Consider the following 23,740-nt stretch of genomic DNA (forward strand, 5'->3'; position numbering starts at 1 on the left):
CTCTCGGAGACTTTACGCAATTGAGAAATGTCTCGAATGCGTTGAAATCTTTTGTTCGAGCATTTCATATCTGCCGTTATTTTTTCATTAAAATGATTTCATTAATTACTTGTCAAAACACTTGTACAGGTGAATTATTGTTATTGGTTAAATCCCTATAATTCTAAGTTAGAAAATTAATTTCTAAGTGTATAATTAATTTTCTATCCCATCCATACCCACAAATCTTCGCATTTATAATATTAGCTAGATGTTTTTACTATTTACTTAGTAAACCTTAACCTATATCACCAAATTTTTAAATACATGAAAAAAGAATTAAGAACAACGTAATGACTAACATCCTTAACATATTAAAAACGGACGCTCGGATTAAGCAACACCGGATGCATATGACTTAACAATCCTTACATTCCGCCCAACCATTCATACTGACATCAGCGTCATTACAAAACCGAGCTGAACCGCGCCAAAATCTCGATCCGGGATCTAAGCTGAGTGGAAGTGACGTGCCAGGCGCAACTTTCACGCGTATAAAACGTTGTGGTGGGCAGCCGGCGCGGCCAGTGCATACCACGACAGTGAGAGGTGAGCAGTGCTTGCCCTACCCCGTGACAATCGAAAGTGACCCTAACTGACTGTGTACGTGTGTTGTGAACTCTGGAACAGTGATCGGTAGCTCGCTGTGTTATCCTGAAACTGTTTCTTCGATATCTTGAAGTGCTGAAAACTCACCTGAAAAGGTACTGAAATTTGGATTTTTACATGATCGATTTTGATTGCTTATTTGTGATCCGATCAGAACAATTATGTTTGTTATCGATAAAATACAATTTGACTTGTGATTAAAATTCGCTGTTGTTTTCAAAATATTTGTATACTCTTTTAATTTAAGCGAAAATAATTGAAAATAGCGGATTCATTGATTTACAAATATTTTACGATGATCAGATATTTATGTGTTAACGAATTAAGTCATTGTCAATATCATCATTAAACCACCATAAATGTATAATAAAATAGTAGCATTATATTAATAAAATTTACTAGTTGCTTGTTTATCTATAATTAAAAAATACAACATTAAATACAGAATATTATCGAAACAATTTCAACCATAGAAAGTTGCATAATTCCACTTTCACTCACAACCGAAATTATCTTCCGCTCGTGTTTCAAAGGCATTTGCATGTTTTGAGCGCTCACAATGGGCGTCGGCTTATTTCATGACATGTTCTTTACATTTTATAGGAATATGCTCTTTATCTAGATGTGTATAAAGAGACAAGTGGTGTTCGGTAGCGTAGAAACGACATGTGGTGCGGCGCGCGAAGAAAGTAGGTCGCGCGTCACACAAGCTCGCGTAAAGCGTTTTGCGGGGTTTCTCATTAACGTCTATACGCTAAATTAAAAATGTAATAGCGACGCTAAATTCTTTTACAATAAATTAAAGAGAAATATAAAGAATTTCCAAAATGATAACTCTTAAAGAAAACCTTCTAAAGATTGACATTTTTATTACGGTTTTGTCACAATTTATCGAAAATGTTGATTTTTGATAAAAAAAAAGGAAAAGCTTGTAGAATTGAATATCGCTTTTATTGCATATGAAAGTATAATAATTAAATCAGGGATACGTAAGTATCTATGCCTACGATAGGATCTATGCCTAATGGCAAGATTCCCGGCTACTTTTAATCATTCGTTAGTGTTTTTAGTTCGACAAATTTCTGAAATGAGTTACCGAACTACGAGTTACTACGAGCTCGAGTTTTAATCCTTTCCATTTTTATTTTAACCTAACACTAATGAATCACTAGGTTCATCATAACCTTCCTCCTTATCCTACTCCCGTAGGGTCGGCGCAGGTTTTTGTTCTCCACATATCTCTATCATACGTTATCTCAGTCATCACTCCCTTTTTGATCATGTCACCTGTGACGCAATCCATCCACCTCTTTCTAGATCTACCTCTAACGGTGTATCCTTCCACACTCATAACTAACTCCTTCTTACATGCGACTCATCCCTACTCATAACAAGCCTATACCATGTTAACCTTTTGCTCCTTTATGAATCACTAAGTTATGATAAAATAAAAAGAAACTTCAGCAACCCAGCATAAGGAAATCTATTTAGCAGCGTAGAACCTCGCGTCTTATTTGTAAAGCGGATGTAGCAGCAAAAGCTACACGGTTGTTACTTGTTGTTACAGATGCGACTAAGTGCGTGTTGCGAAATTCGTCCGCATCTTACACAGTAGGACTTTCCGTACATTGTGTCTGAACAGATGCGTTTGGAAACATTGTATGCTTCACGGTGGTTTACCATCAACTAAGATTATTTACTTAAACATTGAGAAACATGTTGAGAAATATGTTTAAAATTCTTACTAGAAGACTTCATTTAACCCTTAATTCGACGGAGTTTTTGTAGGAAAAAACTGTTTTTTATAGTATTATTTTTGGATATGAAATGAACTACATACTTCAGTAGATTTATTAACTTAGTTGTTTGTCATACTGGACTATCGAATTAAGGTTTAAAGAACGTCAGATATTACGTTTTATAAATATTTTTTTACATTAGTTACATATGCGCTTAAATAAAACTTCATTTTCTCTTCTAACACGTAAATATGTTTGCGAGATAATTCTTAATACGACGGAAGTTTTACGGAGAAAGCAAGTTAATGAGCGATTTTAATTTGTCGAAAACTTGCAAATCACATCACAAGCTGAGCATTTTTAATGTGTAATTACGTAATAAATATTCATGGGATAAAAAATCTTCGGATAAAAATTACTACAACGTCAAGTACACTTTTAAATAATCCTAATTTTTAAAACCGAATAAACCATTTACATACAAGTAGCAAACATATAAAAAATAAGCACGTTTTGCGTATTTTCATCTAGCCTGAACATAAATATTATTAAGTGTGTTGATACGCATGTTTTAGATATTTTAGTAATTGTTAACAAATGAAGGGCCATTAGAGCAGTGGTTAGGGGATGGACTATCACACAAACTATTGAATTTTAGTAATGGGACCTTTTAGAACCAAATACATACGCCACGAGCGTTGTGCGTATGTTTACGAGCAATATTAGTAAATAACATTTAAGATATTCTAAATTTTTTATGTTAAATTAAATTATTCCGTCTTTACATATGATGTTAGCGTGTTGATACCACATGAGGCGTCGCTCGTCGAAGTCGGTGCGATGGAAAGCGAGTCAGTGTGTCAGTCTGTGCGTTCCCCGTCGCTCCTATCGTGTCATCTTTGAACAACGACTAATTTGACACGTTATTTAAACAATCCTTTCCAGATATTTCCATCTTACTGGTACTAAAACAGCTGCAAACTTGAAGCAGACATAAAAAGTAATTTAGAGTTAGACATTTTATTAAATGCATTATTTGTTAAGACTAGATGGGTAACGTTTTCTCTCTCTCGCTCCGAATCGTTTCCTCATTCCTTAGGGTCTCGACCTCTCTCCTAGACTATCTCTCGAAGGGTGTTTCTCCACTCTGTGCGATTCTTAACGTTTGTTCTATATAATATTACATACATAGTTACGGGGTTCAGCGATTACACGGCACTTGCCTTCATTATCACCATATATCACACTAAAATTATAAATGCGAAAGTTTAGATGGATGGATGGATGTTTGTTCGAGTTTGTAGCCTAAACGGCTGAACGGATTTCGATGAAATTTGGTATAGATGTAGACGATAGTCTGGAAGAATACATAGGCTACTTTTGTATTTTTAATTCCACGCCGACGGAGTCGTGTGCGAAAGCTAGTAAGTACATAAATTACACTTCGGTGAAAATATTGGGTCCATCGGAATATTCAACGTCGCGTCCTAGATTTTAATCAATTCGGAGACACAGCTACGATCATTTGTCGAAATTATCTTAATTCTGATCAAGAATCTTGAAATTGCTGACCTGCGCCTGAGTTATGTATCTGCCTAGACCTGAAAGTTAAAAGTATTTTTTAATGCAACTTATGTTATATACCGCAGTTACAATATTTATTCTCTCTATTGATTTTGTCGATCTTTAGCGGGGTTAGCGAATAGTAATTAAAAACAAACCACTAAAAACGAATATTATTGTGACAATTTTAATTATAGAAAACAACTTAAGAGAAGAAAATATTTTTTTTTATTTGTGACGTTTGAAACAAATGCAGTCTGCAGTTCTATTGTTTTAACATTAATTATAATAGAGAACAAAAGTTAAATATTCCTTCGGTTTTAAATGTTTACTATATATCTAAGTGAAACTTAAGTTAAGCGAAAAACATTTTATGAATATTATCTTAATTACATCGATGGTAATTAACAAGTGCGAGTTGTAGAGAAAAAATGATTGTTCTACGAATGTAAGGGCCTCTATACACGCATAGATTTAAATGGTCGACGGAAAAAGTCTAAGAAAATGCAGCCGGCATCAGTCTGCTGCAGTAAACTTCTTGGCTTTGTGCGTGTACGACGGCCCTTAGTAAGGTATGTTACACGCTACGGGAACAGTATTGTCTTAAAACACGGTTTATAATTGGGGTTTGTTTTCTTTTATCTTGGGAAATAAGTCGAGTTATAAATCCGTACTGCGACTCGATTACAAAGTTGAATACTTATCAGTATGTTTATTGTATGCTTTATATAACTAACTAGCTGTTGCTCGCGACTTTCTTCGCGTATTAATAAAAAATATATGCCCTATGTTACTCACTGATAACGTAGCTTTTTAATAGTGAAAGAATTTTTTAAATCGGTATAGTAGTTTTTATTTCAATACATACAAAAATACAAATCTTTCCTCTTTATAGTATTAGTATAGAGATAGCGTTCTAAAGTTTATTATTAAATTACAATAGTATTTTTTTTGCAATTACTATCCCTGTCATGAAGACTGGAAGGCTTATTTGATAACATAGATGATTTTCGTTCTTACACTTTCTGAAAAGTTATGATCTAGTGTAGTTATTTTTACTCTGAGTAAACTAAAAGTCATCCCGTAATCAAACTTTTTGTGTGATGTTTATCGTTAGAAACTTTCCGATGTCTGAAAAAAAAACTTGATGATTTCCATCTCATGTCTATAAGCAGTTGGAATGCAAAAGAAAGTTTGCATATTTCCGTTTATTTGTTATTTTATAAATTTTATCGAGTTGAAAGTAAAACCATAGATACATCGAGGATCGTAAAACATATGAAAACCTTTTAATTTTTAATCTGTGTTCCATTTAATATTTATTTCTGTCTATTTTGTTGATACGTAGCGAGGTGAAACTAGATTTCTTAGGAGAAATGATCACAAACCAAGCGTAACCGCGACATTGCCTTGGAAATACATTTTTTAATATATTTAAAAGATACTTTATACAAGTGCGCCTAATTTTCCAGGCCCTTTAGATTTTTGTTTAACGTAATAATTACTTACCACTACATGTAAGTGGTAATAGTATTCGCAATAAACAAAACAGTTAAAAATAACAGTTTTTATGACACGTTATTTTTTCTCTATTGAATTTTAATGAAACACGTAATATTTATAACTCAGTATTTCGTAACAATGAATATATGAATATTGAATTGAAAGAAAAGTTTTTTTTATAAATATGAAATTTCCTATAAATTATTCGCATAATAGTTATGTCACACATGTAATACTATGAATATTTTAATAGGCTTTCACTTATTTTACCTTTTTAGGCCATATCCAACAATTCCATGACACATCCATATACTCGTACATACGAACGATTCTGTAATTGCGAATAAAACCTCGTCAATACAGGGATTGTACATATCCTTTGATAACATAATAGTTTGCTTGTTGTCTACGTAGTTGCTGTATAAATGTATGTATTTATAAACAATACATTTAGAAAGTACCTTTATGATTTACTGCAGAATAATATGATTTTATATTCTCAATAAATAAGCATAATAAACGAGTTTACCCGTATAGATCATAACGAGCCGATAGCGCCCGTATCCCTGCTCTCCGCATTTGTAATGCAGGGAAAATCAACGCATTTCACTTTTACTGCACTTTATAACTTTGTATTATAACCGTCGAACTCCACTGCCATCATTTACCACGATATGCAGCAGTTGAACCTAACAGAACCTAGGAGATGTTAGCTTGTCACTGTATAAAATCATACCTGATACAAGATTCTTTACGGTACATATTAATTTCCTTCGTTAAATCGTGTAATAATTAGAGATTGTAGTTAGTTTACTAAATAAGAAATTAAGGGAATATTTTAGAAGTTTCTTAGATGTTTAGATGAATTATCTTTAGTAATTTGCAACTAAACAAATAAAAACCTGTTACGAGAAAGTATACGAAATTATTTTGCTCTAGTTATGTTGGGCAAGCTACGATGTAATTTATACCGGATGTTCCGTCTCACTTAACTATCTGTAACTATTATTGCCACTTATATGTACGATTTACTCTTAACACTAACCGTGGGTTCACACGGCTGACAAATCTTTACTCTAGTTATCTTTTGGAATTGATATGCTTAAAATAATCTGTGAAAACCGGCAACAGAAACAGATTAGTATACATTATAATTTATTTGGTAATAAGCCAAGTGAAAGGCAAATAAAATTATATTTAATTTGCCCATTGACTAAGTAATTTCGTCTTTGTCTGAGTTAAAGTATAGCCGCAGGGTTATTGGTTTCTGAGATGTTAGCCTAACTAACTTTATTACTTTTGTGAATAACATCGTTATTAACTCATTAGACATTGAAAGATAAATCCGTAGCATTGAATGCGCTGCCCAATCTATCCGATTATTTTATCGATTTTAACAGTATTGAATAATGTTTAACGAAACATACGAATACTTGATCTATAACTGCTTGTACAAAAAATTGTCTCTGTTTATAGAATTTTTAAATTCAAATATTTTAGAAATCGTAATTCACCGTGATCCGATCCAACTTTTAAAAATCGATAAAGCTAATTTCACTTTTTATAATCAAGAGAATTTATAACGATGAAAACATTAAAAAAATCATTCTAAACTGGTTATTATTAATTAAGGTAATTCGTGACATTACTATAAACTGGCTCTCGGCTTTCTTAACTGTAGAAATACTTTTTATTTTAGTTGTACATTAAGTTATCATATCATTTAATTCAATTAACAATAAACATATACGGGTTTAACATTAAAGTTCACATTTAAAGTACAAAAATTTCTCTTGAAAAAAATCTCTGATTTAATAATTCTTATCGAAAATATAACGAATTCGTAAACGGCGATTAATCGAATAATGTATTGATCATTGAGTTGCGTACACGTACTGTAAACGCGAGACGAGATGAAAGTGGAGAAATCTCGTACCGCTCGAGAAATCGCCTCCATAATAAATAATGCACTAGATCAAGTCGTTGTCGCCCTTCGGCTTCTCTCCTCTAACTAGTTTTATGAGACATATTTTGACAAGATTTATCTTTACATTCCTATTATAAGCCAATTTACTAATTTGCTACAATAATTATTATATAAATTATTCGAACTACAATAAGATCTATAACCTTAATTGTAACTAAACTAGACATTTACCAATAAACATAGTATACTCTTAAGTCATCGCCAGCTTACTATGCGTCCTCACAGAAGGACTTTAAGCATACTCTAAGTTAAGTGACTAGGTCATAGATAATAATGAATGCCCACTGCATGTTGGTTGACTTAACACATTTCTTTTAATTACATACAGATATGAATAGGTTGCATCACGATGTTTTCCATCAGATAATTTTAAAAACGTCGTCGATGTATGTACAAATTATGAATATCTAATATCAAAAAAGACAGTGCCTACATGTCGAGGATCGAAGCAGTTCAAACAAGTGTTCAACAACTGTGTCCTCGACGCTCATAAACTGTTATATTTCGTTACATAAACTATTTCGTATTATTACGATATGAAGTAAAATGGTCTATAGATAGTGTTTCTTTGGAAAAGTTGACGTTAAATAATAGTTTAGCCTCTCATATAAGAGATCTCTCAGTACCTAAATATAAAACAACGCGTGTGCGTATGCGTGCGTCACTAACATTCTTTAACAAGTTATTTAAATATAGTGCTCGAGTTAAGGTAATTTATCATTTTATATTACACCTGACAGGCACAGATAAAACAAAATGCTTTCACTTTCGCGCGTTTCCGGCGACGGAGGCGGGAAGTCGGCTTATCGCGTAAATAGCTCATTGTTTTAACGTCATTGTTGTACCAAGGACGATTTCACTGACATAGACAATTAGATAATATCCGTACTTGTTTGTTGCTTTATTATCTGTTAATTTAATTTTATTTGTTACAGGTTTTCATCTCTCTGTCGTGCCTTTATGCCACCAAGATAAAATTGTAAGTATAAAATAATTCAATGGAATTAATTCATTTCCCAGTTTCATTAGAAAGACGTACGATTTCCAAAATAAATTCGGTTACGCAACATACGATCTTAATTTATTTACGTAACAATTGGTTCGTAAAAAGTTCGGAAATGGAACTCATATTTTGTACTCGATTACTCGACGAAATATCGACTTTCTCCCGTTGTAATTACCTAAGTGCGAGTGGGAACGTAGTAGGGGCTTACGTAATACATCTGTAAGGCCATTTAGTGAATCACACGAGTGAAAGTGAACTCTAAAGGATCGTGACCGCGACGTTCTCAAGTTTAATGTCTTTGTTTTATCTTAGAATTTCTAACTATATACGTACAATGTTGCATGAGAAAATCTTAAACAGAAGACAATAACAGATAAACGTAATATCTAAATGTAACTCGGAGATTATTAGTGTTTAGACCGTTTAATTCTGCGCATTAATATTTGTTTACATTTATGTTTTTCATATCTTTTTTATGTCTAAAATAACCTCATAACCTTTACAACTCTCTCGTTCTTATAACGGTTATACAAAAACACTAAAATCCATTTAATTTTTCAAATGCAGCAGTTCTAAGCATAGAAAATATTTCATAAGATACAAAAGTATAGCTACTTATTTCATAAGTAAAATGTAACAATCATCTTAAGTATTTGATGAGTTGAAAGAAAGCGTGTCGGAGTCAACGTCCTTAAATAGCTGCAGCATTATGATTGCTACACAATAGCGCGGGAAGGTTCAGTGGCAAAGGCATCAATTATGTTCGGAGGTTGCGCAATGCGGGAGCGACGCACTCGTCCTTGAGACCATAAACCGACTTTCTCTTCCGTGACCCGCTGCCCCGGCGCAGGCGCCGCCCGGCTTACCTGAATGCTTATTAATGGTAACACTGAACTTCCGAAATACAATCTAATGAACGAGGGTCTCCCCAACAAGTATTTAAGTTATGAATCTTTTGCCTAAAAATAGGTGGAATTCGAATTAAGAGTAGACTAATGTTAAATGCAAGATTGCATTAAATAAATAGGTTGATGAGATTTATTACTTTCCATTATTTAAAATGATAAATAGCTATAATATATTGCCGTCCTACTTTAAAAAATTAGCCTAGTTCTAGTTTTCTTCATGAATAATCAAAACCGTCATCTGTTAAATTAATTTGATATCTTCCTTAATGTTCATAAATTGTAAAGTTTTATTAATTTATATAAAATACAGATTATTATCTTTTTACTACTATTAATGGGTTGTAAAAAGATGAAAGGTCCGACCGCAGTGCGTAGCACGCATTTTAATATGAAAACCACAATAGTCCTGCTATAAGAAATTGTTTACTTAGAACGAATACAATAAAATGGCATAATGTAAAAAAAATAATCGAACACATTTACATATTTTAAGCAAGTAATAACGATTTATTTGTTTAACAATTCTTATTAAAAGATAAAGATTTTTCAGACTCTTCCCAATGAAATTACCCGCGCTTTTATTGTAGACTAGCTATAGCATGCAATTTCGTCATCGTGGAATTTTAAAAAGTAAAAAAGCCTAAATCACTCACAGATAAATAAGCTTTTTAATGGCGAAGGATTTTTTAAAATCGGTCCAGTAGTTTTTACGGGAATCCAATATATACTTAAATACAGAAATACAAATTTAAATTCATATAATCTGAAAATTTAAACTTGGTTATTCCTGATTGATAGGATTTTTATCAGGAGCAAAATATGTTTCTTAGAGAGTTTTCACGATGGCTTGTTATTTGATATCCGCGTATCATTTGTCTGGGAATTACTGAGTGTAACGCTTCGCTGCAGAGCGGATGCAGTTTTCTCCAGACAGAGGTTCCGGTTGCGAGATTACAAATGTGAAAATTGGCTTCAGGGAACGAATTAGAATTTTTGTTTTTATGTTGTGCGAACCCTAGATCAAGATTCCTTAAAGCTTTGATTTCTTTCGTTTCTTCATAAATTTCACTACCTTGCTAAAATAAAAAACGATCAATCTCTCTACCTATATTTTAACAGTAACCGTCAATAATTATCTTTGCATTCGTCTCTTACATTCTGGTCCTATACCGGGTTTAAATTAATCTAGATATCAAGGGAAAGTCTTATCGGCTCCTTATTAATATTCAAACAAAGCTTCGATACATAAGTCATAGCTCTCAAGCTATATGCTAATTAACTAGAACTCTTAGAATATTGCTCCAATATTTTAATAAGATACAAATTCTATTTATATAAACTAGGAGTAGAACAGCGTATCGAGTTTGTAATTGAAGTTAATTTTGTTTACTAATAAATCATTAGAAAATGTTAAAATACTGTTAAATTATGTTGGCTACTTATCTATCTATCGTACGGGAAAAATTTAAAGGAAAATTAATTGTAAAGTAACCAAATATTAAGTTATTTTTTCATACTGCATTACAGCTTTTTTGGACTTAAGGAGTTTATAGAGATTATTCGTTTAACGTTAGAAAATGTCTTGTATCAATTCTGCCAGTTGAAACAACAAACATCCTATTATTTCACTTATTCTGAAATCTAACTTCTTATAACGTTATTACGTCGTTAAGGTAACAAAAATGTAATGATATACAACAAAACGTTGGCGTATGCGATTACGCAATCGACGTCAGGTAATTGAATCGAGATTCAGAGATCGATCAAAGTCAAATGGTTACCATACGAGACGAACTCACACAATCGACAATCGCACTATCGAAAGTTACCGGACTCCGTGCACCGCCAATGCCAAGTGCGGCGAAGAAAGCGATCTGCCCAGCTTCCCAAGCGCACTATCTGACATATCGTCATCTCACTTCCCCATGTATGGTCGCTACTCGAAAGAAAGAGACTACTGCGTGCTTAAAAGAGAAAGTGGGACGCGTTACGTTTCTCGGTGCCATTAACATGGGCATTGAACGTTAAAGTCGCTGGATATCATCTTTGAATATCCTTAGTTTTGAAATTAGATGGTATTGCTTTGGGAATAGGGGTGGATTTTGTTTGTATTTGCATTTGCGTTCGGGAGTTCCGCCATTGATATTGAGATGCAGAATTCGAGGAGCGTTGAACTGCCGCGGAGAAAGTGTTGTGCGACGTAACCTTGAGCCCGCGTCGCAGCGTCGAATCACCTAATAGATACGTCACACTAAATAATGCGCGCAGGTGTAGGTCGATGTCGAATTACACTGATTGACTGTCGAAATACCAACACTATTTTGATAACTAATCAGCATATTTTAAAAATAAATGTAGGGTAATTTTATGAAAATATAGTGACATTTTAGCTCCTTATTAATTTTTATATTGAGTTTAGGATTTCCATATGGATTCGTTCCGTATTCAGATGAAAGAGATCTAAATGCTTCTACTGGCACAAAAATACCAGTCTCCAAAGAAATATGTAGAAAAGCTCAACTAATGATGCAGAAACGTGTGCAAGCTTTCTCATTTTTCAAAAATTTGTATTGGTATTTTGTTTGTGATCAGTAGTTAATATACACGGATGGTTTATAAGCAAATCCGCCTCATTACGTGCGTCGGGTATCAATCAGTGCCAACCAGCGCGAGTATCGAGGTATTGAGGCAAGAATTTGGCGTTAGGAGATTATGCGGCCACACTCCGCCGTTGCGAGCTCAGATTTCTTTTGTGTACGATGAAAACAACACATAAAAAATAGAGGCATTCTAGATGACATTGTCACGTTCCTGTACTCCGTAAATATACGATGTTAATATTAAAATATTTATTTTTCCAATAAATCAGACATATCGCCATTTTGCATGGTTGTCATTTCATATTTATGCATTTCACTATTTATAATTGTATGCATTTAGTAAGATTTATCTTTAAATTAGAAACTAATTTTTGATTTATTATAAACGCTATGAAAAATGTAGGCTAAGAAATATATTTTGTTACCAAAGAAATGAGACATTTTTTCATTAAAAAGAGTTTAACGCAAATATATGATTGAAGAGAGGTAAGTCAGCAAAACTAATGATGCACCGTCTCATAGATATTCAATAAACGTGTTGATGCACGATAGCAATTTATACTGTTGTTGGTTACGCTTCAATAGTGAACGATTATTTTCTGTTTTTGCATACACATGAGATGTCGAGAGAAATCTGTAAGAATGTGAACAATAAAACTAAGTTGAATTGTAATCGAAAACTGTACATTTTAAAATAACGCAAATCTTTTCACTTATGGGACATTAAACCTTATTTGAATTAAGCCAAATATTCGTAAATTAAGTCTAAATGGTTTTTATTAAAAAAAAGTTTTTTTAACCTCAATTCTGTGTCAGTCAATTCCGCAGATAGAATTCTTAACATATAAAACATCATTTTCTATACACACAAGCGTTGGCTCGTTTAGATATGAGATAGTCAAGGGCGCTGTTAAACCTAACTCGGAATGCGTGAAAATCTCACTCACTTTCTAACGCTGCAACAATAAGCGTACAGAATTTTCGGACTATACCTAGTCATTAAGAGAAACTTACGAGTAACTCGTTACTAATTAAAAGTGCTTATGTTTATAAGGAATTGAAGACACGAAATTCGAATTGCACATTCAAATCTGTTATAATTCTTTTTTTCTTTTGTTTCTAATGGTATTCTCGTTATAATTATCTTGAAATGATAAGCGTGTAAAATCGGCGCCACATTTAACTACTTTCTTTAGTATTAACTGACAGACGCGAACACAGAAATAGAAATCTTTTTAGAAGATGCTACAGATAACGTAAAACGTTGGACTGCATTTCCCGCCATGATTTTGCAAATATTACGATCGTTAGTAGAAAAAAAATTCTTCGCGGCCAGTTACGAGCACTGGCAGTGCACAATCATAACGGCATCTCTAGAAAACTGACGATTAAATTCTCTTTATTCTTCTTGCTATTGAAAAGTGTAACCAATTACGAAATTATCCATTATAATCCGGTGATAAAAAAGTTGATTGTTATACAAAATGGTGATTACAAGTGACGATTGTATTGACTTGTGAAGTTACACATAAGTGTGGATAGAAAACGAAAGTTGAATAAAAAGCGGCGAGTCACGACACTTTTTGTCGATCATCTCGTGTGAAATTTGAACATGACTACGAGTGTCTGTTTCGTGTATAATGCGCACAATATAAAATCATTCGCGAGTATTGTGAATGATATAAGTATACATATTTATAAATATGTTTCTTTATATTATACACTAGCTGTTCCCGTGCGACTTCTTCCGCATAAAATTATGAAAAATGTATTATATTGTTTACATGTGTCAAATTACAATTGCAAATGTCAAAATGACAAACCATGGCAACCTCGCTTCCTTGATGTTGGCAGCAACTTATGGTCTCTGTCCCACATTAGGGATTTTATCCAAAATAGTTACCCCCTAAATTGAATGGCGTGAAATTATATAGCCTAAAGCGAGACGTAAGTGTAGGGCTTTTTATTAAAAAAAGGATTATTCAAAAATGTGCTATAATTGTTGATATCTTAGGCAACAAAGAAGTGTGTGTTTACGCTTTATTATAATAGTATAGATAGAATATCGTATAGAAAATTAGAAAATTACTAAAAAACTTCGAACAATTTTTTATTTAATTTTATTAGAATTAATATTATTTGTATTTAACTTATAGATGTTATTTTTAACTTCTATACTCTGTTTTAATTTTGATGTATTGGAATTAAATACTTCGCTTTGTTGTTAATACAATTTACTTGTATATTGTTAATTTTAATAACAATGTTTTTTCCTCTCATTTTTAAAGAATCATAGCTCATAAATAACAAATCAGCTTTCACTGAATTTAGACGTTGATCTATGTGTGAGTAAATTGGATAAAGCTGTCCACTCCCAAACTGACGTCTACTAATGGCTGTTTTGACAGAGCAATTAGTTCCATTTCTCAAATAATTGTACACTACATTCCGGTTGTTGTATAACCAATTTTACTATTTTTAGGAATTTCACTTTAATGGAATCTTATCAATACTAAATATCTCATCAAAAATCATCTATCATTTCGTTACAAGCAAACGCTAAAGCTTTGTGTAAATTAATTCGTTAGTTTTTTTAACCTGTCAAAGAAGTGAGTTAATCGTGACTAGAAATATATGAATAGGTTTATACGTGTTATATTTGCATTGTAATAACAGTATTCTTTTATTGAAATAGCTTTTAACAGTTTGACAGTTCTTACAAAATGTAATGTTCGATGTTCTTATATTGATTTTGCTAAATTTGAGCTGTTATTTTTGATATAATCATCTCGCGTGCCGTATCCATTTCTTCGTATTCCGTGTAATTGAAAATATTCTACGAGTAGTAGAGTTTTGATTGATTAACCCGACAATAATTTCATTTAATGCAAACTATTATAATAATACGCGTTTAGATTATATGAAAATAGAAAATTGTCGAGGGTCCGCTTTCTTACAAGTAACTGGCAGCCTAGTTCCAGTCAGGTGGGTGCAGCCGACGAGAAAAAAATCACCGGCAACTAGACCCGTCACGAAACACATTGATATAACTACGCCAATTTCGCATGGACAGGTTTAATACAACCTCCTTTGTTGTGTTTTATTTATATCTTTGTTTGTTTTTTAATAGTACACATTAAGGAAGCTTAGTTTTCGACTACAGTTAATAAATGTTAGAATGTTAGGGATAATTAAAGCTTCGCTTACTTTTTATTCTATTAAATTTCTATAGTCTTCTCTAACCAAGTTTGCGATGTCGATGCCGATTTGTAACAGGACGCGTCTTCAAATCGTTATCCTTCCATTCATTTTATTTTAATTTAATCATTAAATTATGCTAAATAGTTACGGACTTATACAGGTACATTTTATCTAAATAGAAAAACCGTAAAGAGAAACCGTACAACGGCTTTTAATTTTGTATGTGAATTGTCCCAAATTTTACCATATAAAATTGATAATATTTTACTTGCGTTAGCATATAATGTTTTAAGAAGATAAAATAGTAAGAGATGTTTCGTGTTCCGTTACATTGACTTAATATGTCCAATAGCGAAGCAATGTTGGAGACTCGATTCGAGATGAGACTTTCTAACCAGCAGTATAGGGTGAAATCGTCGACGCGCCTGCCCGCACGTCGACAGAACTGCGTTCCTTAGCGTTCCATTCGTATTAATAAAAAAAACGCACAAATCTGAAATAAACAATCAAGACCTTTCGTGCCGCGAAAAATAGAATATAAGTCATGTAAATATATGAAATTTTTTATAAAGATCAGTTATTTGCGCATTTAAATATCTCAGTTACATAAAGTATAAACAAGTTAAATTGTAACAAAACAGACGAAGATGTTTTGTGAAATTATACGAAAACCAAAACAATTAAAGATCCTTTTTTGTTTCTAAAATAAAACAAATGAATAAGAATATATTTAAGAATGAATTGGCGACCTTCGTGTAAGGTGAAGGCCGCGCGGTTTCCTCGCTGCAGAGGATCGGCGCACGCGCAGTGCAACCGCAAACACAACCGGTGCAGTTCCGGCGGCACGGCGCGCTGCACTCGGTCACTGGGTCACTTAGCCCCACTTGCCGTAGTGGGGCTGAGGGAGGTAGGGGGAGGTTGGGGCAACACTAGTGCAGTCATCGCTACAGCGGTATGGCCGTAACTCCGCCGCTGCGCTAGGCCTTGCCCGCGCGGGCCGCTCTTGTGCTCGACTGATCGTGTTCGTTGGTTGCAGGCTGTCGATCGCCGCATTGTACTATGAAGAGGACTAGTCTACTACTGGCGATCGCGCTCCTTATACGGGTGAGTCGAAATTTTACTAATAGAGGGTGAAAATTTAAACCAAATTTTCAATATACTTTTACAAACAGACCTTGGATGTATTTTTTCATAATTTTCATTTAGTCTTTATGTTTCAAATATGAAATTCTTTTTGAACGATTTTAATATTTTCGCTTGTCATCGCTCTAGAGTGTGGTGCAGTGTTAATGATGTGATATACCGTCTATTGTAGCGATACCGTTTTTCAAGTCAACAGCAAATGTGGTCAGAATATAATAACAGTTTACAGCATTATGTAGCGTTAATGCTAACGTTACACGTTACTCTTTAGATCAAAAATAATATTGAGTATGCATGACTTCACATATTACGTTTTTTTCATTTTAAATTTCATTAATTTTGTACAAAATCAAACTGATAAAGTATACTAATGATAGTTAATATTTGTCAATTTGAATACAATAAGGATTTAAAGTAATTTTGTTACAAACGAGCTTAATTGAGTAAAAAATACAAACATTGATTTTTTCATGTCTTGGGAAATAGCGAAGGTATGAATAATAAATAAATATAGCATTGGTCTCGAAATTATTAACTATTAAATTAGTAACAATTTATTGATTTCGATTGGACTGTGCTTTGTTTAGCAGTAGAGATGAGAGACAAACTGAAAAAAATCGGAACGTTAAAAGCTCGCTACGCATACGCACACTTTCTTGGTAGTTAAGTTAACGCCTGTAGCTTATTAAAGACAGTTATCCTAAGCAGATATTACCTTAATGAAAACAGTTTAACGATTACTATCCAAGATTCAATGTTACGACTTACGATATACGTAATTGTGAGGTAATATTAGGTGATAAAAAATAATTTTAGTTTGAGAATTAATTCAAAAGGCCCTTCACATTTTTTTCGCTAATTCTCGTCAAATTGTATAAAATAAGCAATAGCACGAAATAAAAAAGGATCAGTAAAAATTGATCATTTAATTTTTTCAAAATCCTAATTTTTGGTATCATTATTCTATCTTTAATAGCATACTATTTGATGTTACAGTTTAAGTCTAACCTAAAATTTCAACTGTAAGAAATAAGAACAATATTGTTATCTCTGCTTTTTTCACCGGTAATGAGGACAGCAATATTATGATAGCAAGACTGACTAGTGCATCACATTAAATACCGTTTCAAGTACACCAATCAATCTCGAAGTTTTAACGCGTATAAAATCATTCGTAGAACAGAACGTATCGGCGCGTGCAGTACAGCGGCGAGAAATACTAGATTATTCAGTTTTTTCTACTCGCGTTTAACTAGGCTAATGATTCCGTTATCACATCCACAAAACATCCCGACAATTGGAAACTAACTGCATAAACGCTGATACGTATAAGTTTGTATATTTCGGTGATCGAATTACCCTTACGCATATTGATAAGGAGTTTCAATATAGCAATGCGATGCGATGATAATTTAGGCTGAATAGTGATTATACTTTTACACATCTTCATAGTTATTTTGACAACTCTAATTAAAGTTTTCTTTACTAATATATTAAATGATGAAGTAAATAGGTCAAATTAGTATAAAATTTAGTTGAAATATCGTCACAAAGTATTACAATTAGGTAAATTATTTTGATTAAACTCGTACATACATATGTACAGTTATGAGCATCTGTCAAGAGAGACGTTTAGCGCAATACAATATCGTCGTGCCTTTTATGGAATTGAAAGTTGTATGCCACAAGCATTATTGTAAAGTTAATATCGTAGAGATGTGATCATTAAGAGGTAATGCGTGTCGTGACTCAATGATAGGCTTTGTCGCGTCATGAGTGAAAATACGGAGCCGGATTTGAAATATGAAAGAAAGTGACAAAAGGAAATTTATATAAATCAGTAATGTACGCCAAGACTTTACTTGAATTATAAGATGTTAGAATTACAAGAAATATTTTTGTCACTATGTAGATAATCGAATATACTACAAACAGAAGTTTGATTTTAATTCCTCTTTAACTTATAAAAGTTAAATTTAATTACTGGTAATATAATCTATTGGTTATTATTTAACTGATGTTACAATAGTGATAATTATACAAGTTAAAGTATCAAAGAGATTTAAGTTTTTGAAGACCAGTTGACTATTACTTTTCGGATTCTAAGTAAAAGAGTTATTCGAGAAAATTGCGTAACTCAAGTTCACGAACTATGGTAGAGCAAATTTCTCAGTGAGTCGTTGACCGACTAAATATCTGTTTAAACGAGCACTTTCGCTGAAGCAAAATTTCTCAGCAAAGCTTTGTCGGCGGATGATGCAACCGGTCATCGTTCAGTTTCATTTTAAAGTAATGAAAATTGAGTATACATAAACACTAGTAACAATGGTAGTTAGGTAATCGTATTTTCCCAAAACAAAGCCTGTTTTAAGTACGAACAATATGTTTTTCTAATGATACTATCATACTATACTATACTATACTATACTATACTATACTATACTATACTATACTATACTATACTATACTATACTACACTATTATAAATGTGAAAGTTTAGATGGATGTTTGTTAGAGTTTATAGCCTAAACGGCTGAACGGATCTTAATGAAATTTGGCACAGATATAGAAGATAGTCTGGAAGAACACATAGACTACTTGGTTTTGTTTTGTTAATACTACGCCGACAGAGTCGCGGGCAAAAGCTAGTGTGTAATAATTAAATAATTACATTAACATTTTTGATACTTCAATTTGATTAAAGCATTTATTAAGTAACCCCATTTTCTGTAATGATAGCACACTTATATTGTTAATTTTACGTAGGTTTGCGGCACTTTGATATTTTATTCATCAACCTTGTATCTTGTATGCATGGCGAAGCAGACATCATCGTCTGCCAGTAAGGCAAAAGAAGCCATTCTTTTCCATAAACTTCCGTTCGCCGAATTCCCTACAACACAAAAACTCCCCTAACTTATAAGCAGTCAAATTCATGGAAACCTTAAATTATTCTATCACTTCCTGTCGTCGTTTAAAATTTGAATTCAAATGGGAAATATAACGATGTAAAAGTCAGATGGCTATGTCAAGAGTTAAACAGTGCCTTCTAAGGGCTAACTTTATAATCTAAGCTCACTTTGAGCGTGATATCTCAAAGGAAACGGAAGCGGTGCGGTGATGACTTTCACCCGTGCGACTGTGGGCTGACCGCGCCTGTCACCTGTCACTCTGTGCACACCGCGTGCGGCGGGGGGAGGAGGTATACACATTGCTCAGCCGAGTGTACAACCTGTCACAATTACCGAGTTTGTACAATTTACAAATATAATGTTAAAGATACTGCAACCATATTATATTTAAAAGTTTCAGAATGCAAAAATACACGAAGCAAACTTTTTTTTTAGATTAAGTCAAGCAATTTATGTGAACAAACTTTGACTAAGTATAACATCGTTATTATGACTAATTCATATACGCACCAGTGAAATCATGAGCATTTTTCCTACATAAACAACGAAGTAATTTAACTATAGCACATAGGAATATCTGACATAATTTTGTTTTAATTTTAAAAATAAAAGCACATTTGACTCCAGTGAGAGCAAAAAATGAATTGATTTCCGGTTTCTTTATGCTTTAATTAATTCATAAGTGGCAGGCAGATATCTAGTAAATGTCATTAGATGACGGACACCGTTGTTATTTAGATGCGGCATATTTGATAAAGTCATGATGATCAAATATAGTATTTACCTAATCGAATTAAAGCATAGTTTTGCGTAAAAGCTATTAGTTTAGAGGTTGTGTGGTCCGTCGAGTCTAAACGCGTGTAACCATTATGTCTAAGCCGTGACATCTATATTGTAAAGATTATCTTCACGTTTAAAGCTATCTTAACAACGGTTAGGAACTTGATTCAAAGAGCGGTACATGTGTACTTACAAATATGTACACTTGTAATACTTTATGCTCAGATTTGTTAGTTTTTTAACGCTAAACGAATAGCTTTTATTTCCGATTGCAATAGTAAGTTCAATGCTATTTTTGCCTATAAAGAAAGCCGTCTATCGGCAAAGGTCCGGCGTTTTCTTCCGCAACAGATATCGAGCAGTAGGTAATTTCTAACCGGTTTAGAAAATGCGATCGTCCGCGCTCCCGTGTTACTACTCCGCACTTGTCGATCCTCTGAGACGTGCACAAGTCCGCGCACTGGGTCCAACTCTCACTCCATATATTACGAATCTAACTAGGTAGATTATTTAAAATCATCGTAGCAATTTTAAATTCTGGGCACATCTTACATTAAGATGGCTTTATTCACGTGAAGTCTTATCATATAAGTACCATAGATTAAAATAAAAACAAAACAATCCAAACGATATAGATGACGGAGTTAGAAATCATTTAGTATGCCAAGTGTGAAAATAATTTATTTGTTCAAAAACGTAACAAGATAATTTTTAATTTTCAAGTAAAACTTCGAGACTTGCCCGCGCTGATTAATATATTAATTACTGGTTACCATCCGTCAGAGTAGAAAGTCGGTAAGCAGCGCCGGGCCGGCCGGCGCGGCTCAGCCGTCGCGTGGTGCGAAGTAGACTGCGACGTCGTGAGGAATGTGCTCCTCCGCGGCCAGCCATGCGTGCTCTGAGCGCTGCTATCTCACATCACCCTGCACCCGCGCTAGCAAGCCTTTAATAAGTTTCCATGAAAGAGCAAAAGCGAAATTTCACATACAATATCATTTTTAGACAGTACAACACTTGCGATATCCGAAAACCTATAAAAGTAATTATACCTGGGGCAAAACAATACTTTATCGTAAATTTAATAAATACATAAATTTCGTTTTCAGGATGCATCATGCGAACCTCCGGTGGACTCCGCGTCGCTACCTCTAGAGCACCGGGCGGGCGGCGCATACGGCCCGCCCCTGGCGCCGACACACAGCGATGATCCCTGGCCACTGGCCACACCGGATAGCCCCAAAATTAAACATCTGCAGGTACAATGCGAGAAAACACACATGCGGGTAAACATCGAATTCGATCGACCCTTCTACGGTATGATATTTTCCAAGGGATTCTACAGCGACCCTGCTTGCATGCACTTGAAGCCAGGGACGGGCCATCTGAGTGCCACCTTTGAAATATTCCTAAACCGATGTGGTATGTCAAGTTCTGCAAATCACAATGTCGCAACATATGGCAGCCCTACACCCAGCGGGTCATACGTCGAGAATACGATCATTGTCCAATACGATCCTTACGTGCAAGAAGTTTGGGATCAGGCCAGAAAATTGCGCTGTACTTGGTATGATTTCTACGAAAAAGCGGTTACATTTAGGCCCTTCCAAGTTGATATGTTACATGCTGTTACGGCAAATTTTCTCGGAGACAACTTACAATGTTGGATGCAAATACAAGTGGGGAAGGGACCTTGGGCCTCCGAAGTATCTGGGATTGTCAAAATCGGGCAAACGATGACCATGGTTCTTGCAATAAAAGATGACGAAAACAAATTCGACATGCTAGTCCGTAACTGTGTCGCCCATGATGGTAAACGAGCTCCTATACAACTGGTTGATCAATATGGATGTGTGGTCCGACCAAAGATCATGAGCAAATTCCAAAAAATCAAGAACTTCGGACCGTCTGCCTCAGTGGTATCCTTTGCATACTTCCAAGCGTTCAAGTTCCCAGATTCGATGAACGTTCATTTCCAGTGTGTGATCCAAGTCTGCCGATACAATTGTCCCGAACCCAAGTGCGGACTGGGTGCCGACTATGGAGTGCCACTGCTTGGTGGTAATGCCCTGAGCGCCGGCGAATATGGCTTACCGAATGCACCTCATGCCGAATATGGCCCCCCGCCATCGGCACCGCACAGCGAATACGGAGTGCCGCCCGCAGCTTTCCCCGATCCTAGACATCCGGCAGATGCTACTGGCTCATTCTCAGAAAAACGCGACGATGCCGTACCGGCTCCACAGGTGCAAGTATCTTCAACGCCAAATGCACCCAGCCCGTCGTCACCGGCTCCGACACGAGAAGACGACGAAGTCAATCTACCTCCACCCCCACCACCGGGCCGTCGCGGAGTGTACAACACGGTCAAGAGGAAAGACGAGGGTCACGGCAATCTTGCGACGTTAGGCGGTCGGCCTAGGTCTGTAGAAGATTTGCCCGAGAGATTAGTCGGAGTCAGGAGGAGACGTGAAACATCCTCCCCTGTACGAATATACAAGCGTGACGCTCAAGAGATGACCGACGTGAACACGAGTAGAATAATTCAGGTGGTGGCACCGGGAGACGTCAACTTCGCACTAAACAACGCCGCATCCAATGAAACGGTAGTTATCCAATCGCCCGCGACGGATCCAGAAACGATCTGTATGTCTGTGCCGTCATTCGTGGCGGGTCTGGTGATGTTATTACTAGTTTTGGTGGTCGCGTCGCTGGTGGCAGCGTTCCTCTTCGTGCGTGTTCGCGCGCTGGACAGGAAAGGGGCGCACGGTGCCCCCGCGTACTACGAAACGGATTACGTGAAGCATACGAATTAGGGGAATAAGGTGTGACGCAAGGACGTTCCATAAACTCTTCTCGGATCCAAAGAGCGTGCGGGCTTCGGCCCCGGCCGGGCGGCGCCGCGCTGCCGCGGTCGCGATCGAATCGCGCCAGCGTGCGAGTTATTTATTTAGTTATTTAAAGTGTGTGATGTATATGTTCGACTGCTTTTTTGTAAATTATTTTTATTCGTGTGAAAATCACTCCCTGTACGGCCGTTATAGTCGATGCGTTTGTTGTAATATTGTAAAGAGTCGTAAGTAAGGAAAAATAGTCCTTAAGCTATGTACCAATTAAAAGTGTCGTGTGCGATTGTCGTGATTTATTTATGTTCCTTTCCACTACGATATTACGGCAGAAATTAAGCGTTGTCACTAAACGTTAATAAATCCAGCAATAAAAGATACTGTCGCAAACGCAGATTTCGAATCATAGTGTAGATGAAGATCCTGCTATTAAATTAACATTTGCAATAGATTTATTGCACATGCAGCAACCGCCAGATTGATTACTACACGGCTGTTTCTTGTTCGTTTAATTTTACATGAAAATTTCTCTGACATTGCACTTGAGCAATAAAGTTTTATCTCCAGGTTTACTGCGCGGATAGCGATGCGAAATCTCAAACCTTATGCACCTTGCAACGCTAATTGGCTGAATTATGAGAAAGCACAGCGCATTGTCTTATTGAAGAGAAGACAATTATAGTCTCACGTCTCACTTAAATGTAGGTGAAACTTAGCAAATTAACTTTTTCTAGCCATAAAACTATGAATAAAAAGAAGCTCTCGCGTGTAAGCAAATTAGGATACCTAAATAAAGATCGAGTTTAAATGCATATTTACAAAGTTCATATTGTTTGTGGGGTAAAGATACAAGAATATACTGAACAGGGTATACCAAGGTGGTAATATTATTGGCGGTTCTTGTCAT

At 35.0% G+C, this 23,740-nt stretch overlaps 1 protein-coding gene across 1 annotated transcript; it reads left to right on the forward strand.

Moving 5' to 3' along the window:
* The first annotated feature begins 555 nt into the window (after positions 1-555).
* Positions 556-23,121, forward strand: LOC106100785. The gene is made up of 4 exons (XM_013279810.1): positions 556-743; positions 8,376-8,419; positions 16,192-16,259; positions 21,097-23,121. Exons 3-4 carry the CDS (start codon positions 16,215-16,217, stop codon positions 22,801-22,803), a joined length of 1,752 nt encoding a protein of 583 aa, XP_013135264.1. The 5' UTR covers positions 556-743; positions 8,376-8,419; positions 16,192-16,214; the 3' UTR covers positions 22,804-23,121.
* The last annotated feature ends 619 nt before the right edge of the window (positions 23,122-23,740 follow it).

Source organism: Papilio polytes, unplaced genomic scaffold, assembly GCF_000836215.1.
Source record: "Papilio polytes unplaced genomic scaffold, Ppol_1.0 DF824047.1, whole genome shotgun sequence".
In the NCBI taxonomy this organism is placed as follows: Eukaryota; Metazoa; Arthropoda; class Insecta; order Lepidoptera; family Papilionidae; genus Papilio; species Papilio polytes.